The 19,019-nt window shown below is 58.8% G+C and overlaps 1 protein-coding gene across 1 annotated transcript in view; it reads left to right on the top strand.

The window, feature by feature from the left end:
* Prrx2 (paired related homeobox 2) overlaps window positions 1-12,529 on the top strand; it is a 34,081-nt gene extending 21,552 nt beyond the window's left edge. The window contains exons 2-4 of the mRNA XM_047525715.1: window positions 9,609-9,796; window positions 10,381-10,559; window positions 11,320-12,529. Of these exons, the coding sequence (XP_047381671.1) occupies window positions 9,609-9,796; window positions 10,381-10,559; window positions 11,320-11,455 (503 nt within the window). The 3' untranslated portion in view covers window positions 11,456-12,529. The remainder of the gene's footprint in view (window positions 1-9,608; window positions 9,797-10,380; window positions 10,560-11,319) is intronic.
* The last annotated feature ends 6,490 nt before the right edge of the window (window positions 12,530-19,019 follow it).

Genomic DNA, 19,019 nt, shown 5'->3' with positions numbered 1-19,019 from the left:
TAGAAGGCAGGGCTTTAGAACCCAGGCCCAAGCGCACGATAAAAGCTGAGTAAATGGAAGCAAAAAAACAAAGGGCGGGGAAGAAGAAATCCGTCCTGACCACAGGCCCAGGCTGCGGCGCAGCAGGGCAGAGGCCCTCGGGACAGCCCTGGAGCTCGGCCCAGCCGAGCCTCAAACGCACATTTTCCAGCTTGCCCGGAACTCACAACTGGGTCATGAAAACCTCCAGCAGTGCTTCAAGTTCAGCCGCGGGGAGGGCAGCACTGTCCACAGCCAAGGTCGGGGTGGGCCCCAGCGGCCTGGGAAGAAGGAGCCATGGTGCGCCCGGGGACCGAGGAGGGGTGGGGGATGAAGCACCACCACTTCAGAGTTCATAGGAAGATCCTGGCCGCCCATCCCCACCACCAGAGAGGGAGGCACAGGGGCTGTTCCTGTTGCCGTGGACACTCAGAAGCCCAGGACTCAAGAGGGGAGAGCTCCGCTGGGCACGGTGGCGCACGCCTCTCATGCCAGGGCTCAGGAGGCTGAGGCAGGAGGATTGCAAGTTCAAAGCCAGCCTCAGCAACTTAGTGAGACCCTTTGCAACTTAGTGAGACCCTGTCTCAAAAAATAAGAAGGCCTGCCTCGCATGCATAAGGCCCTGGGTTCGACCCCTGGTACCAAAAAAAAAAAAAAAAAAAAAAAAGAGGGGAGGTCGGTCTCTAGTCTCAGGGCAGCCAGGGCCCAGCCTTTCTCATCCACCATGTGCCATCTGGGCGGGCGGCCAGTGCACCCTTGGCCCAGCAGCTGGGTCAGAGACAGCTCTCTGCATCCAGCCCAGAAACCTGGGGCAGAACTGGGAGGGAAGGAGCAGTGAGCTTCCCCAGGCAGCAGGCTTCAGTGAACAGAACCGGGGTCCCTCTGCCTTGCTGGGAGCCCTTGGCCAAGTCACCGCCCTCTCTGTGCCTCAGTGTCCCCATCTGCAAAATGAGGGGCGTTGGTGGCCGACCTCTAAGGTCCCTTCAGACTCCAGACCGCTGAGAGGATGAGAATAACAGGCTGCGTCCCAGAGTGGCCTGCAGCTTTGTTTCCAAACCGAGCCTCGTGAAATTGGAGCGTCTTGTGTCCAGCCCGGACTTCCCAGCTGGCTGCGGGCTTTGGGAGGCCCAGGGCCCTTAAACAGGAGAGGAAACCCTGCGTGGACCCTTAGCCACAAGCTCGTCCTGGGCAGGAAGTGGTTAACGGGCAGCGCTCCCGCGGATGCCAGCCCCTTATTAGAATGTACGTTTTACAATGAACTTGGCATTTGGCCATCAACCTGAGATTAAAACCAGACAGAACCCCCTTCTTAGACCGGACTTGGGGCCCAGGGCAGCTCCTCCTCCCGGAAGACTCCCCAGCTCCCACCACTCCTGCGTCCCAACCCTGGCCCAGTGGTCCACTCGCTGGAGCTTGGTTGGTCTTGGGAGTGGAGGACACTGAGTTGACCACACATGTGACCAGAGGAGCCTGGGACTTGGAGCCCCTGGTTCTCGGTGCCCCGAGGGAGGCAGCCTGAGGACAGCGCCACGCCAGGGAGCTCCCGCTGGTACTCCAGGCTCCGAGGAGGCCAGCTGCATCTGGCCTTTGCCTTCCTGGCCCGTTATTTTGTGCCTGAGAACAGGACACCAATGTCCCTGCTCCACACTGGAGCTCAGTGACCCCATTTCTCAAGGCTCTTGGGCCTCAGAAGTTTGGGCCTGTCCCCACCTCTGGCTTGCCCGAGTGTCCCCGAGTGTCCCTGAGTGAGCTGCTGCCACCCATGCACCAGCTCCCAAAGACCCCCACCAGGGCAGCCTGGGACTTCCCTCGGACCCCACTCCTCACACCTCTCCTGGCGGCACCTGGAGCACCAGGACTCAGGGGGCCTCCCTCAGCTGACCCCAGGTTTCCCCCATCCCCGTGATTTGTTCTATTTTAAGATAACAACTTATGGAGCTAAACGTGCCCACCATAGGATTCAGCCAGCAGGCGTCCGGGGGGTTTCCGTGTACCAGGTGCACAGCCGTGAGTCCGTCAAGCTGAGGCCCTTTCACACACTACAGCGCGGGCCCTTCGGCCATGGTTCCCCTCCCACAGCCCCTGACGACCACTGACCTACTTTCTGTCTCTGCCTCTCAGCTTATTCTGGACATTTCTTCCTTTTTTCTTTCTTTGCGGGACTAGGGACCCAACCCTGGGCCTCGTGCTTGCGTGCTGGGGCTCCGAGTGGTTTTCCCAGCCCTGTTCTGGACATTTCATATAAATGGATTCATACAGCACGTGGGCTTTTGCAACTGACTTCTTTCATTGAGCAGAAGGTTGTCAAGGTTTGTCCCTGTTTGCCCTTTTTACAGCTGAATAATACTCCATTGTGTGGATAGGCCACGCCCACCCATCAGCTGGGCAGTGGGGCTGCTCCCACTTAAGTAATGCCCCAGTGAACATTTATGTCCCTCTCTGTGGACATGTTTCCTTTGTCCTGGGAGTGGAATTGCTGGGTCGATCGGTAACTCTGTTTCACATTTTCTGAAGCTCTTAGGCTATTTTCCAAAGCGAAGGCACCATTTTACATACCCACCAACAGCCTGAAGGTTCTGGCTCCCCCCTCCCTCGCCCACGCTGGGCGTTATCTGTCCTTCGACTCCAGCGTTCCCAGGGGTGCGGGTGGTGTCTCACTGTGCTGTTCACTGATATGAATAGTGTTGAGCAGGTTTCCATGAGCTCATTGGCTATTTGCATATCGTTTCCTTTCTTTCTTCTTCACTGTACTGGGGATGGAACCCGGGGCCTCGCACATGACAGGCAAGCTCACCACTGAGCTGCACCTCAGCCCTTTTTGAGTTTTATTTTGAGACAGAGTCTTGCGATGTTGCTGAGGCTGGCCTTGAACTTGCCGTCCTCCTGCCTCAGCCCGCAGAGCAGCTGGGATTATAGGTGTGCACCATCTCATTTGTATGTTTTCTTTGGAGAAATGCCTGTTCAGATCCTATGCTTATTTTAAATTTGGGTTATCTGTGTTTTTATTGTTGAATGATCAGAGTCCTTTTTAGTTTCTGAAGATAAGCACCTTATCAAACATGACAAATAAATATTTCTTCCTATTCTGTGGGTTCTTTTCACTTTCTCAATGGCGTTCACAGAACCTCTTAATTTGGTGAAGTTCAGTTTATCTTTTTTCTTTACTTGCTTGTGCCTCCGATGCCACATCTAAAGAAACCATTGTCTGACCCTTTTGAAAATAAAGGTACTTGGCTTTGGAGTTAAGACTTCCCCTCCTTTCTGGAATAAAGCATCTCTTTATTTACGTAATCATTCTTCAGAAATATTTTTGAACCCAAACATCTTGCCTGGTCCTGGGGATACAGCAGTGACGAGGCAAACCCTGTCCCTGCCTCCCTGGAGGTTAGGGTTGAGTGGGATAGACAGGCATGAAGCGGAAACACACGTCTTCCATTATGCTTAACAACAGATGTGTGAGCAAGGGAGAACCAAACCCCAAAATGGTGTCTAGGACAGAAAGACCTGCCCCAAGCTGGGGCTAGGAAGGCCTCTTGGGGCAGGGCATGTAGGTTGAGCCCAAAGGCCGGGTAGGCATTAGCCAGGCAAATGGGGCACACTGGGAGAAGGAAGAGGCTCCAAAGAACAGGCAGCATGTGCAAAGGTCCCGAGGTAGGAAAGCTTGTGTTCCCCGCTGAGGACCACTCTGGCTGGCATGCGGGCCGTCCCCTGGGGCTTCTTAGGGGTCCAGCAGCCCTGTGGAAACGTGTGCAGCAACAGGCTCCAGACCCCAGAGACCAGGCACACAGCAGCTACCTCCAGTTGGGGCTCTGGGGAATAGAAAGAAGCCTCCTCCAAACTCCAGGCTCATCCCAAGCCTGGGGAGGGCTCCTCGTGTCCAGACTGATCACTGGCCTCAGGCTGTGAGGGGTGGGGACACGGCAGTCCTGAGCATGGGGGGCTCGCACATCTGGATCCTTCCATGCTGCACATGAGATGGGGAGGGATCCCCAGGGCTCTCCTCTGTCTCCTTGGGTCCCCCATGTTCTTCCCTCCTCACCTTCTTCCTGAGATGTCTGTCTCCTCCTCCACAATGGTAGCTACAAAAATGTGTCACCATTTTGGGGTTTGGTTCAAAATGAATGAGGAGCCTGGTGGCACCTGCCTGTCATCCCAGAAACTCAGGAGGCTGAGGCAGGAGGATCACAGGTTCCAGGCCAGCCTGGGCAACTTAGCGAGGCCCTAAGCAACTCAGTGAGACTCTGTCTCAACATTAAAAATAAAAAGGGCTGGGATGTGGCTCAGTGGTCGAGTGTCCCTGGTTCAATTCCCAATATCAAAAATAAATAAAATGATAATAATCAATGAGGTGCCACGTCCTTGGTGATGTAATGGCAGGGACAGCTGGCCACCTCCTCCTTGTGTCCTGTGGACATCTTCTCAGGAGACAGCCGCGTCCTGGGCCCAGATGGCAGGAGAGGAGGGCAGGCTCTGCAGTCTCCCGGGCCCTCTGTGGGCTCCTGGCTCATCTGTTCTACTCTGAACACTTACCTGCAGAGAGCTCTGTCCTGGGCCCCAGGGCGGGTTCCAGTCCCAGTCCCTGCTGACCCAGTGACCCCCTGCCTGCCCTCCAGTGGGGGCAGTGTGTGGCCTCTGGGGGTCTCCACTTGGAGGAGGCCACACCTCTGTCCAGCGGAAGGTGAGCCAGGGAAGGAGACGCGCTATCTCTGGGGAGCTCGGGATCGGAGACCCGGGCAGGGCCACAGGGGAGGCTGAAGTCCTGGGGCAGCAGCGGGCAGCCTGGGACTGCCTGGGGCCCAGCACTGGCTCCACCCATGGCCTGGGCGGCCGATGGAGGCTGCCCATACCCAGGGCCGCCCTCCTGCCTACGCCTGGCCCCGCGTGCTGGCTGAGGCTGGGCGGCCAGTGACCACAATCGGCTCCGGGCCCCTGTTCGGGACTCTGGGTGGACAGGCGGGAAGCCCCCGTGCCCTGCTCCTCAGGGCGCCAGGAGCCCCGTGTCTCTCCCTCCTCCCTCCTCCTGTCCTGCCTTCAGAAGTTCTGAGCCCACCTCCGGGCCAGGCCTGGTCAGCCTGCCCAGCCTCCCCGCACAGCCCCAGCCGGCAAGCCTGGGAACAGAGGTGTGGCCATGCGCATCCCTCCTCTGGATCCCTCCGCGCACCCCTGAGCCCCTGGGGAGACCCCAAGGTGGACTGGCTTGGTGACATGGAAAGGGAAGAGACCCTGCCCTGTGCGCTGCAGTCTCAGCTCAGATCCCAGTGCTGGCCTTCAATGGCCTGAGCCCTCGCCATGCGACTTGCCCTCCAGCCTCGGTTCCCTCACATGCAAAATGAGCCAAGAGCCAAGGATTGTTCAACGAGGTGCCCGTTATTCTCATCTTCAGGTGCAATTCCAAGGAATGGTAAAAGGGTCGCAGTGGCCACGGTGCTAGTGACTGACCTAAGACCCAAACCTGGAACCTGGGTCCTCCCTGACCACTAGACTGCACTGCCCCCTCGCTTATCTGAAGAGGAGAGGTCTGTCTCTTGATAGCAAAGGACGGGGTTTCAAATTTCTGTCTGAGCCCTTCTCCCAGGACCCTTCGGAGGAACCCAGGTCTCTTCCAAGGAGGGGCAAGCGGAAGCCTTGCCAGCCCCTCCCCCGTACCACCTCCACTTCCTGCCCATGACTTTCCTGGGCCGTAAATATTTCTGCAGCTTCAAGCCCCTCTGATGAAAGCCCAGTGTTAATTTGTTAAATCCACATCAAGGTCCCAAGGACCCGTTGTTTATTTTTGTGATCCTGTTGGCAGAGATCACGTGGGGGAGGGGGTTGCTTATTTGGTCAGAATAAATGCTAATTAATAAAAATTATTTATTTGGGTTGGAGCTCGCCAGCAGCCCCGGGGTCAGGCGCAAACTGACTATTTGCAGCAAAAACAAACAGAGAGTATCTCTTGACAGCTTGAGAAAGGCAGAAACAGAGAGGCTGAGTTTATTTGTCTTAGGAAGAATTTGCAGTTAATTCCCTCCAGACTATTTAGACCCTTAAATTACACGGAATAAGAAAAACCGTGGGCCCGGGGGAGGGGAGGGGGCGCGCACCACCGTTGGGCCCAGAGCGGGCTTTGAAGTGTCTCTGGCCCGTGTGAGCTAGCTCAATGGCAGCAACCGCACAGCCCTCTCCTCCCGTGCACTCCCCAGGACGACGTGATCCTGGTGAAGGAGGGCGCGGGCGTCCAGCGGCGGTGGAAGGGCCCTCCGCTCCGCTCAGAAGGCGTCCATGGAACAGAAGGGAACGGGGCTCCGCAGGCCCGGCAAAGGCGGCCTCTGGCGGCCTGCGGCTCCGAAGCTGTTTGTTTACGTTCAAAACGCTGAAGCCCAAGCTGCAGGGCCCTGGGGCGTCCACCCGCCCGCCAGCGTCCCCTGGCTGGGGCCGAAGCGGTGGCTGGACTGTGGGGTCTCCTGCGAGGCCGCCTGGGCCCTCTTGTCCCGGGCCTCCCCTCCGCCTCAGCCTCCACAGGGGCTGCCTCCAGGCGTCCACCTTGGGCCAGGCTCGAGGAACAGAGGCAAAGAGGGTCCCACGGAGCCGTGTGCCGAGGGGCCGCACCTACGTCGGGCAGTGACCATGCCGTGACGCCCAGCTGAGCTCAGCTCCTCACGCCAATGAACCACTGTTCCCGAGCTCCGGCCAGTGGGGGCTTCCTGGAGGACCGGATCAGGGTTGCGCCTCCAATGGGCATCTCCAATGGGCATCTCCAATGGGCATCTCCACACCCGCAAGGTGAAGGGAGGCTGGAAGCCCTTGACTGTGGGCCCTGCCAGCGAGATGGGTGGGGAGGCGACCCTGCGCGCGGGCCTCGGGGCACCAAGCCTCGGCTGCCCGGTGTGCCTGGGCGGCGCGAAGCGCAGGGGCCTCCCTGGCCAGTGCCCGTGGGGACCGGGAAGAGCTGGTTTGAGCCCCTGGGGACCCCAGGGGCGGTAGGGAGGGGTCAGGCACTGGTCAGGGGCGGCAGATGCCATCCTGCGGGTGAGCTGTTGGCCGTAAGTGGCCGCCGCTTGGCTGGCCCTCGGAGACGCCAGGGCTGAGAAACGTTTTCCCTTAAACACCCCCAGTTTCGAATTGCTCAGAAACTTCCCGAAAAAGTCTCCTTTTTTGGCCGAAGAGCCTCCTGTGCTGGGCCTGTGCCCGAGCAGCGCCACGCGGGAGGGCGGAAGGCAGCTCCGGGTGGCCGGCGTTCCGGAAGCTTCCATCGCTGCCTTCGCCGTTGATGGCGGCTGCTTTTCAGCGCGCCCGGCTGTGTGGGTGTAGGGTTTCCTCCCGATCCAGGTGGTGGAGAGACTGGCAGGCACCGGGCTTTCTCGTCCATCTTCGCCTCCTCTTTGAGGCGAGGGGTGCGGAGTGACAGGGAAGCAGGTCCAGGGGAGGAGGCCAGCTCACTCAGGGCCACTCCATGTCCCTCTCCCCATTTCCTGCCACCCGCTCTGTCTCATGTTTGCATAAATGCCCGGCTGTCCCCCATCCAGGGTTTCTCAGCCTCAGTGCCATGGACATTTTGAAGTAGATGATCCCTTGGAGGGGAGCTGTCCTGTGTTGCAGGACACTAGGGACATCCCTGCCCTCTCCCTTCCACCCCAGGGCTCTCTCCAGGGCTGACCATCAAAAACGGCTCCAGGGCTGGGATGCAGCTCCATAGGACAGCGCTGGCTAAGCATGCTGGAGGCCACCCGTCCTTAGCAAACCTAATACATGTAGGGTTCAAGTGGTATCCATCGCCGGGCATGGCATGTTCTAGAAGCTCAGTCGCAACTGCACAAAAGTCCAGCACTGTGCAAAGAACATAGACTGTCCCCCCCAGCACATGCTAGAGATGGAACACAAACCTTGCTCATGCTAGGCAAGCATGAGCCTCCCGCTTCTGAACTCTGTCGACAGCCAGCATGTTCTTCTTTGGTGGTCAGCACTGGGGAGGAAAGTGTCACCAGGAAAAAAAAAAAAAAAAAAAAAACAAGGTACAGAATAAAACCCCAAAGATCAATGGCATACTGTGCTGGCTGAACCGTGGTCAGAACAGGCCCAAGCCCCTCGGGTGGGAACAGAGGAGCACAGGCCTTCAGGGGGACTTGGCCACATGCAGCATTCATTGGCCCAGAAATTCCACTTCTAGGAATCTGTCCCAAATATGCACTGGCAGAAATAGAAGAGGCTGTTTGTACAAGGCTATTTATTGCGGCATTCTTTAAGTTTTAAAATATTGGAAACACACCAAGTGCCCATGGTTGAATAAGCCACAGTACAGCGGCACAGAGTACCATGCAGCCACGAAAAGGCTTCTAAGCCCAGTAAGAAGGAGCCCCGGGGGACTCACTAGCTGGGGGATGAACAGTGCATGTCATGTGAGAAACGCCAGGTGTGGTGGCGCATGCCTGTAATCCCAGCGACTCAGGAGACTGAGACAGGAGGATCGCAAGTTCAAAGCCAGCCTCAGCAACTTAACAAGACCCTGTCTCTAAATAAAATATTAAAAACAGCCAGGGATGTGGCTCAGTGGTTAAGCACCCATGGGTACCAAATCAATTCCCAGTAACAAAACAAAACAAAACTCACTAGGTGTGGTGGTGCACACCTGTGATCCCAGGGACTCCAGAGACTGAGGCAGGAGGATTGCAAGTTGAGGTCAGCCTCAGCAACTTAATGAGACCCAGTCCGCGGGAAAGCACCTCTGGGTTCAAGCCCGAGTACTGGGGTGGGGGGAGAACCACCTCTCTGAAGGCCCTCCCCGACCACTCCTCACCGCCTCCCAGAGCTGAGCACCTTCACCAGTGGCCCTGTGGTGTCTGAGTCTCCACCTGCTCCCTGCAGACGGGTTGGAAAGACTCCTCTCTCCCCAGTACCGCCCTGGCGCATGGCAGCTGCTCAGCACCCCACAAAGCCTCTCCCAGAGGAGAGGAATAAGATGAGGATCCTGGTGCCAGACTTCTGGGTTCAAATCCCTCCTCCACCAGTCACTTCAGAGGGCCCTTGAACTTGGACCAGAGACCTTGGCCCCTACATCTTCCCTCCCCCTCTGTAAATGACAAGTGACAAGGACCACAGCACCCACCTAGGATTCCTATGGACATCCATGTCCTGGGGACCAGGAAGCCATGTGCAGGGGGTCCTGGCCACCTTGGCTCCTGCTGCTCTTTGAAGTAACCCTCCCCCCCATCCCCCTCCCCCTCCCCTCCCCCCTCCTCTCCCACCCTGGTTATTGTTTATTCGATAACAAGTGTGGAAGGAGGGCTCACAATGCCCTAGAGCTGGGCCAGGCACTGGGGACAATTAGGTGTCTCCTGGGCCCTGCTTGACCAGGCCACTGGTCCATGATGGACCTCATCTTGTCCCCTGGGCTCTGCAGGGCCGGGCCTGGCTGCTGCTATTCACCATTATACCAGGGGCCTGCCACGTAGTAGGTGTTCAGGAAATATACGCTGAAGAATGAACGGATGGACGGGTGAAGGCAGGAAGCAGGGAGAAAGGTGGAGGCGTGTTCCAGCCCCACAGGGGGCCAGGGTGGGCAGTGGGCACCGTGGGCCGCTCGCCACCCTGCTGACCCTTTCCCTTCTCCACAGGTGAGTGCCCAAGCCCTGGGCGTGGCAGTGCCGCCAAGCGCAAGAAAAAGCAGCGGCGGAACCGCACTACGTTCAACAGCAGCCAGCTGCAGGCGCTGGAGCGCGTGTTCGAGCGTACGCACTACCCCGACGCCTTCGTGCGGGAGGAGCTGGCGCGGCGCGTCAACCTCAGTGAGGCGCGCGTCCAGGTGAGCACGACCGTCGGGGCACCAGCGAGAGCCGCGACCAGCGCAGGCAGACACCACTCACCCAGGGTTACACAGGTGCCAGGGGGCACAGAGTGTTTAAGAGCAGCAGAGCTGGAGTTCAAATTCCAGCCTTGCTACTTAACTAGCTGTGTGATCTTGGGCAAGTTATTTACCCTCTCTGTGCTTTCATTCCTCCCTGCAAAATGAACATGGGGTCAGTCTATTTTGTAAGGGTCTATTACAATTAAGGGAACTAATATTTTTGTACAGTGCTCAGAACAGTGCCTGATGGGGCTTTAACAAGTAAAGGCCACTCTAAGTTTGCAGCTTTACTCTGTGCTGGGTCTCCAGGACGCACCCCCCTCTCGTTAAGCCTGCCCGGGGCTCAGCCGTCACTTACTTCTGTGTTCATTTGTTAGTCCTTTCTCCCGCATGCACCCAGCAGGTGCCGGTCACGGTCCCTGTTTTACAGAGGAGGAAACAGGTGGCCCAGGGTTGGCGGCAGGGCGGGCGCATGCCCAGGTCCACCAGGCCTGGGGTCCCTTGAGCTGCCCAGCCGCGCTCACCACAGCCTCCCGTCCCAGGTCTGGTTCCAGAACCGCCGTGCCAAGTTCCGCCGGAATGAGCGCGCCATGCTGGCCACCCGCTCTGCCTCGCTGCTCAAGTCCTACAGCCAGGAGGCCGCCATGGAGCAGCCGGTGGCACCGAGGCCCGCCACCCTGGGTGCCGACTATCTCCCCTGGCCCGCGTCGTCCCCTTACAGGTGAGCTCCCTTCAGGCTGGAAGGGGTGGCGGACTCCCACGGGGCACCGCGGGCCCACGCCCCTCTGGGGATCAGAGCAGGCGGACAGGCGGGCGAGGGTGTATGTGTGCACGCCCTGGATGTTTGCGAGTGTGCGCTCCGAGTGGGGGAGAATGCACGTGTGCGCGTGTGAATGCGCGCGCCAGTGTGTCCCCAGCATCGTGTGCACAGGAGTGTGTGCGCACGTGTTGTGTGCGACAGTCCCGGAAGAGGGGAGGCCGGGTCTCCAGCACCTGTGTCCCCTCTGGAGTGGCCTCTCTGTCCCATGTCCTGGCTGGGCTGCACAGTCAAGTTCTGGGGCCATTTTTTCCAAATTAGAGCTTGAAAAGGGTCGGAGGTGAACTGGCAGGAAGGAAGGGGGAGGAGCCGGGCAGGCCCGCGGAGCTGTGGGCCTGGGGGCAGGGGTGGAATGGGTGGGCTCGGCAGACCCCAGTCCACACCGCTGTGGACCGCCAGGACCACCAAGGTGCCCTGCCGCACAGGCCCAGAGCTGCTGAGGGAGAGCGGTCCTCGGCCTGTCCTGAGGAGGGTCAGCAAGGAACGCCCACGAACGAAAGGCTCCTTGGACCCAGCGCCTCCCCAGGTGTTTCCGACCCCACTCCATCCCAGCTCCTGCAGCCCAGCCTGGCGTGGACCTCGGGACACTGTCCTCCCAGGCACAGGTCCCCGGGAGAGCGGGCGGGGGCCAGCTTCACTGATGTGCCCTGTGTTTCTCCCCCAGCTCCGTGCCACCCTACAGCCCTGGGGGGTCAGGCCCCACGACCCCAGGGGTCAACATGGCCAACAGCATAGCCAGCCTCCGTCTCAAGGCCAAGGAGTTCAGCCTGCACCACAGCCAGGTGCCCACGGTGAACTGACAGCCACAGGGACCCAGCTACCGTCAGGTCTGACAGCAGGAAAGAGGGCCACTGAGCAGGAGGTGGCCTTCTCCTGTCCCTGTGCCCAGGGCTGGCTGGCCGGGCTCTCCTGCCCACACCTCCAGCCTGGACTCCTGAGTTCAGAAGGCACAGGGGCGTCCAGAGTGCCACTCAGCGTGTCTGTCCAGTGGCCGGAGTTGGCTGCCCTGACCCGCGGCTGGGCCGGGCTGGACGGCGGAGCGGGCACCACCAAGGACCTCGATTACTCTGTGTATTAAAACCAAAAAGCTTTGTCTTTAAGAAATAAAACCATTTTTTGTAAGCTTCAAAAGGTCGTGGGAGGGTGGATAAGGGAGCTGAAGCCCGGGGGCTGCTGGGCCTTCTGGGGACACCGGGCCTGGCTCAGATGGCGGTCTTGGAGGCTCACTTGCGGTTCCTAGGAAGGCAGTCCCCGGTCACCTGCAGGGCCACAGGGCTGGGGACTGGTCAGGGCACAGAAACATGCCCTGGGCTTTGCCTCCCATTTTGAGCCCGAAGGGGGCCCGGGGGAGCTTGGAAGGACCCTCGCTGTGTGACGGGACAGGGGGCATCTCCACTCTGCAGGGACAGGGTGGACAGCTCCGGGTTCCTGAGTGGCCAGAGGGAGTGTGGGCAATGCTGGAATTAGGTTCCCCTCGGCCCGGGACACAGGAGGTGAGGGACCACTGTCCTCCACATACCCACCCAATACCCGGTGTGGCAGAGGACACCTGTACCACCAGCGGGTGACACTGTTAGGAGGGATCTGCATAAACCAGTGGAGCAGTGAACCGAGGCTGCCCCACCCCATGCCATCTCTTCTGCTGGGCGTGCCCGCTAGTAGAGGTGCAGCCCCAATCCAGCCCCCGGGTAGGCCAGCGCCCCCAGCCCAAGGGCACACAGAGGATCAGCACCTGGGAGTGTCAGGTTAAGACCCCAGCCCTGGGGTGGGGGCACAGGCCATCATGGGCCTGATGAGAGCTTTGCCCATACGCTGCCCTGCCTGCGTGAAATCAGTGTCCCTGGAGGGTCAGCCATGGGCCACATCTTCCAGATGGCCTCAAACACAAAGTCTTAATATTATTGCATAAGGGATGTCAACTGTTCCCCCACACCTGGCACCCGAACGCCCCCACTTTTGTTTTGGTGCTGAGGAAGGACCCCAGGGCCCGCGCATGCTCAGTAAGTGCTCTGCCTCCAGCTCTGCTCCCTGAACACACCCCACACCCCTGCATTTTCTTCCCATCCTCCACCTGCAGTTGTGCCGTGGGGCTGTGGGTCCTGTGGCTTGACGGTGGCCCCTTGGGATGAGCAGGCACGCTGGGCAGCCACGGGACTTCCTCGCAGGCAGGAGAGCGTGGGACACCGCAGGGGCGCTGAAAGCGGAGGGGAGGGGCGTTCTGCTAGCCTGGGGAGCTGGCTCGGGTGGCTCAGAGCCACAGGGCTGCGGGGCCGCCAGAGTTGCGTTCCTTGCTCGGCTTGGCCTCCACCTGGGGGCGCTCTCGGCCTCGGTTTGCCTTTCATTCCCTGAGTATTGCAACACCCCTGACGTGGGTTGGTCCTCCTGCCCCAGACCCCAGGAGGAGCAGAGAAGAGTCAGGTTCCTGCGACACCACAGGAGCAGTTACACCCAACAAAGTGCCCTTACCCAGGGCAGGCGTCTAGGATGCACAGGGAGGGACTGGACCTATCTAAGGCACCTGGGCAGGCTTCCTGAAGGAGGTGTGCCTGGAAGGATCAAGAGTTCGCCCTTGCTGGGCGTAGTGGCACACACCTGTAGTCCCAGCAGATTGGGAGGCTGAGGCAGGAGGATCTTGAGTTCAAAGCCAGCCTCAGCAATTTAGCAAGGCTCTAAGCAGTTGAGCAAGATCCCATCTTAAAATAAAATATAAAAAGGATCTGGAACGTGGCTCAGCAATTAAGTGCCCCTGGGTTCAATCCCAGATACCAAAAACAAAACGAAACAAAAACCCCAGAAGAGTTCACCCTTCAAGAAGGAGGGCGGGACATTGATTTTGGCTAAGGGAATAGCGTGTGTGAAGACCTGGGGACCCTCCGAAGCCTTGCTGTGGTGCGATGGGAGCTGCTGGTGCGGAGTGCGGGCGGAGGGGAACAGCTGGCTGGAGGGGCTGGTGGGGCCGGAACTTGGAACTTGGAACCTCATCCTGTCCGTGGGAGCCATGGGGGTTGCTTGCCGGAGGGACTTGCTCCTGGTTTCCGCGTGGAGCAGGGACTGTGGGCTGAATGGGGGCAGACAGGCCCCTGCGGAGGCTGGGGCAGGTGTCCAGGCAGGAGGAGCACCCGCCTGGACCAGATAGGGACAGAGTGGGTGGGCTTGGGGGTCATCATGTAGGTTGCAAGGGAAGGAATGGGTGCCTGGGAGAGAGCGGCTCAGACAGAGTGCCAGGAGGAAGAGACTGGCTTGTCCTTTTATCCAGACTAGTGTGGAGGGCCACCCTGGCCAGAACAGTGTCCCCAAGGACAGCCTGGAACTGTGACCTCCTTCATGCCTGGAAGCACTAGATGGGAACAAGCAATGGGCAGCCCTGCCAGGTACCCAGGGAGACCCGGAGCTCAATGGAGGTGCATCCTGTCCTCCCCCTTTCCCTCCCCTCTTTTGCCTTGAAGGCGCCATGAGAAGAGAAGGTTGGGGCTACGTGCCAGAGATGGGGTCCCACTGGGGGGCCCTGAGAGGTGGGTCCCAGGAGCAGCAGCTTTGGAGAAAGTCAGGGGCCCGTTCCCACCGTGGCTCAGGCCCATCGGAGCATGAAGAGGCCATGCCGCTTCCTCCCTGCGCTCCAGAGAAAATAAACCTGCTTAATTGCTTGCACATGCTGCTCCAGGGGCCCTCCCCAGGGACAGCAGCCTCAAACCCTGCCGGTGCCCAGGTGGCACTCCCGGCAGGTCCTGAGTGCCCTCCCGGGTACCCTTTCCACAAGGCCAGAGTCCCCCACGCCCCTCTGCCTGCCTGCCTTTGCCTGTTGGCCATTGAGGTCGGGAGGGGACAGTGTGTGTGTCCGCTTTTATGTCTGATATGAAATAAAGGGCAGGGGCAAGGGGAGTCACCGAGGGTGAGAGTCACGGAGACAAAACTCTTGCAACAACCCGAACCAGAGCAACCGAGGCCAGAGTTTCTGGTTCCGTGACCTTGAGCCGCGCTGCTCCAGAACTGGTTTCTCCTCTGTGAAATGGATACCCACCACCCAGGGTGGCGAGGACAGAGTGAACGGTGGGGTTTAAGGGGGTCAAAATAATCCCTGCCTTGGCGTGGCATGGCACTTTCCTTGTCCAGGAAGCCCCGCGCGCCCAGTCCAGGGGTTCCTCCCTGTACCCTCGGTGCCCACACTCCTTGGGAACCAAACATAGGGACGAAACCAGACAGGCGCCTCTGGCTCCTGCACTCCTGGTGTCCACCGCTGGAGGGCGCTGCGGGGCCGCGAAGGTGCGCAGCGCGGGGCTGCCGGCTGGCTCCTCAAGCCCCGCAGGGGTCCCAGCGTAGGAGCAGCACAAGCATTTTGGAAAAGTCTGCAACAGCCACGAAAATATCCGTCCAGTCATTCTTCCTCTAAGCCCGCCTTGAAAAATAATCCGAAACAGGGAAAAGCAGCGCGCACATCGGTATTTGCACATATTTTATAGGTGCAAGGTGGCAGACCCGGAAGCCACCAACAGAGATGGCCTAAATTATACAGAGGAGGCTCACAATCTACCCATCTGCACGTTATTATAACTTCGTAGAAAAATAAAACTATCCAAAAATGAAGGTCAGTGAGCTTTCTTTTTCTTTTTCCCTCCTTAACCTTGGTCTCCGGGTTGCTGGGCCTGTCAGTGCTTGCCACTGTGCCCGGCTGGTAGTCCCCTTTTAAACTGCAAATGCTGGAAAGAGTGTGTTCGAGAACCTCTTAATTCTTAGCTCACACATTAGAAGTGGAATGGGCTGAACTTGGAATAAGAGGTGAGGAATGGGCCCCTCAAGGTCAGAAAGGGACTCCACTAGGCAAAATGCTAAGATGGTCCCATGGTGCCACCCCAGGTCACCCCACCTTAGTATAACCCCATCCCCGAGTGTGAGTGGAAACCAAGACTAGCTCCCACCTAACAGGCGGTGGCAAGGTGAAGGGAATTTTCAGATGTAATTAAGGGTCATAATCAGTTGCCTTTGACTTAATCAAAAGGGAAGTAGTCCTGGGTGGGTCTGGACTAATCAGGTGAGTGGTTTAGTAGATGATGCAGGTCTCTCCTGAGATTTGGGAGCAGATGCCCTCGTGCTGACCGTGAACAAGCAAACAGCCATGCTGTGAACTCAGCTAGGAGCCAGGGCCTCATCCCTACACCACAGGTTCCCAATGTGCCTACCATACAATGAACTGGAGGAAGACCCTCATGTGGAACCTCAGCCAGGTGACACCTTGAGGACACCCCTGTGAGACCCAGAGCAGAAAGACCCAGCTGAGCCCCATCTCCTGGCTTAGAGAAACCGTGAGATCACACGTGTGTGTACATTGGTAAGTGTGTGATCCAGCAACGTGGCGTGGTCCTGAGCAGGCACGGGGCGTGGCAGCCCAGCCCTGCTGTATGCGGTGCACAGAGGAGCCCCCGGGCCTGCCTCAGGGCTGACCAGAGGACGAGGCCTCTGCTCCTCTTCCCTGCCTGGCCACAGATAAAGCCCACCTGCACCGCACCAGGCTCCTTGCCCTAAACTGCAGCTTGACCCATCTCTCCCCAGCCGAAAGCCTGCTTTGGCCGCCCAGGGCTCTCCCAGCAATGTGCAAGTACGCAGGCCGGTGTCCGCTGCTCCTTCTGGAGCCCACTGTCCCCACCCGGTCACAATCCCGCTTCATCCCAGCCCAATGTCTCCAGAGAGCCCTGTCAACGCGGTCCCCTCCGCCCACTGAGCCCCCTCCTCCCCTGGCCCTGTCCCAGCGAGTCCTCCCACCCACCTTCTCCAGCAAAAGCCCCTTCCTCAAGGGCTGCAATGTCAGGAAGAGGCTTTAAAAAGCCCAGGTAAATTCTGGACGGTCCCCAGATCTAATTTAAAGAGAGATACAATTCAATGTTGTCGTTTTATATTTGGAAAATAGAAAGAAACCTCCCATTGTTTCCAGAATTTAAACTGTGTGAAAGGCGAAGCTCATCCAAGCCTTTATGGTGGCTGCCGCTACCCAGAGGCGATGCTGCTGCCATCACGCAGTGGCCGAGCACCCAGGTATGGAGAGTGGGGGAGAAGCCACAGCCTACCCCGGCCTCCCTGCCCTGGGCATGTGTCCAGGACGTGCGTCCTGTGTTACCTGTGTACTTAATATGCGTAGTAAAAAGTCTGGGAAGTCATGAGCCATACTGTGACCATGGGTTTCTCAGGGAGGCAGGACTGTGGGTGGTCTCTATTCTTTTTATATACACTAGAAAATTTCTCTATTTGGGCAGAAAAACTGACAAAACTCTTTTTGAAATCTTCTCCAAATTGGAACCATCCCTTTGGAGGACGACACGTACCCACAAGCCATAAAAACAGGTATGCCGTGGGCACAGTGGTGCAGGCCTGTCATCCCAATGACCGGAGGCTGAGGCAGGAGGATCATAAGTTTGAGGCCAGCCTCAGTAATTTAGGGAGGCCCTAAGCAACTTGGCAAGACTATCTCAAGGATTGAGGATGTGGCTGGGTAGGTAAGCACCTCTGGGTTCAATCCCTGGTACCAAAAAACAGAAAAAAGAAAGACTGTCCAAGCATAGCTTGTGAGACACAGCTGTGAAAGGCATTTCCCCATGACAGGAGCCAACTAATAAATGAGGAGGGCATCCAGGCTGGTGGAGGCCAGGGTGTGGCTAAAACCCGTGTTCAGAACCACGGAGAGCCCTGCAGGGAGACCTCAGGCAGGACAGGAGTGTGCCCGCCAGCCCCTGAGCACGGACACCCCACATCTGAGCCACGCTCTGGCTCCGTGGTGCCAGAAGCTGCAGAACTGAGGCCTCGTGGTGGAATTCCGTCCTGGATCAAAATGACTCTGCCTCTCTGTCCCTGTGGAGTGGACATGCGCTGATCGCGCATCCGTTCGCTCACCGAGGCGTGCCCAGGGGCCTGCAGCTGGGACACGGACCAGGGCACAGCCCAGACCCCGGCCTGTGCCCCGGGGATGCGTCTCAGGAGAGCCCAGGTTATGGAGAAGACAGCGGCCAGGACCTGGGCTGGGCGGCCCTGCGGCACAGCACTCCATTCCCAGGACCCACTGTCCCCAGCCCCGCCACAGGGTGGTGCCGCGACCTCGGGGGCCTCCTCTGCGTGGGACAGAGCCCGGGAAGCTCTGCACACAAGTGGCAGGCACCCCTGGCTCTGGGTGAGTGGTGGCCGCAGGGACGAGGGTGGGTGCAGGGGTCCTCGCAGGCCTGTGGTTTCTGCTTTGAGCTTTTCTGTGGTTTCTAGACCTTAGACTTTGCCCGTTACTTGTGAGAACATGGAATTAATTTTTAAATCCCATCCATCCTTCAGGCTGCTATTCAAACAACGCCTCTCCCCAGCAGAGATGGGGTCCCTCCTCCACTCTGGCCGGCCTGGAGGCCCATCCTCCATGGCAGCGGCCTCCCGAGGCACGTGCAGGAACCCGAGAGGCCCCAGCTCTGTGGGAATTGAGCTCTGCCTCCCAAGGGGTCCCCAGGCTGTCCCCACCTCACAGGGCGCCACGGGCGCCACCCAGGACTGAAGAGGCGTGCCTGTCTACCCGCACCTTTCCTGTACCCCCAAACGCTTCATATTCCAGGGTGGCTCTTAGAAGTCTTGAGCCCTGGGGACCCCGCAACGGAGGAGCGCTTCTGTCCTTGCTCTGGGATGTCCACACTTGAAATTCCCTGCCAGCCAGGCATGGTGGCGCTCGCTTGTAATCCCAGTGACTCAGGAGGCTGAGGCAGGAGGCTCCTGAGTTCAAAGCCAGCCTCAGCAACTTAGCAAGACCCTGTCTCTAAACAAAATATGAAAAAAGGGCTGGAATGTGGCTTGGTGGTGAAGCACCCCTGCGATCAGTCCCTGGACAAAAAAATCCCCACCCAAACCAGCAGACTTACTCCACCACCTAAGGTCCTGGCCCTGGGAAGTGGACCCTCCCCAGCAGGGTGAGGACCCTCCCTTGGGCTCCCACCCCAGCAGGTGCTCGGCCCTTGGAGCCCATGCTGCCATGTTGTCCTGCTGCCCCACCCCGGGAGCTGCAGGGGACAGGGCTGATGTTGCCCAGCTTCCTGGAGGAACATGTGAGATGAGAGGCCCCTGCCCCAGCACATGGCAGGTTCTGAGACGGGAGCCTGCCCTCCTGGGGCAGGGAGCTCGGGCAGGCCGCCTCTCCCCGCGCTTACCCCTCATCTCAAAGGCAGAAACGCCTCCTCCTGGGATTGTCTGAAGGAGCCGGGAGTGTGGAGAGTGTGGAGAGGACCGTGCGTCCAGCCCCGAAGCTGCCACCAACCCGCCCAGATCTCAGCTTCTCTACAGGCAGAGGTGCGGCAGCCACAGCCCAGGAGCAGAGGCTCCCTCTCACCACCAGGGGTCAGTGTTGCCCACCCCCAG

Source organism: Sciurus carolinensis, chromosome 14 (genome assembly GCF_902686445.1).
Source record: "Sciurus carolinensis chromosome 14, mSciCar1.2, whole genome shotgun sequence".
NCBI classification, from domain to species: domain Eukaryota; kingdom Metazoa; phylum Chordata; class Mammalia; order Rodentia; family Sciuridae; genus Sciurus; species Sciurus carolinensis.
This window is presented reverse-complemented; position numbering and strand designations above follow the sequence as displayed.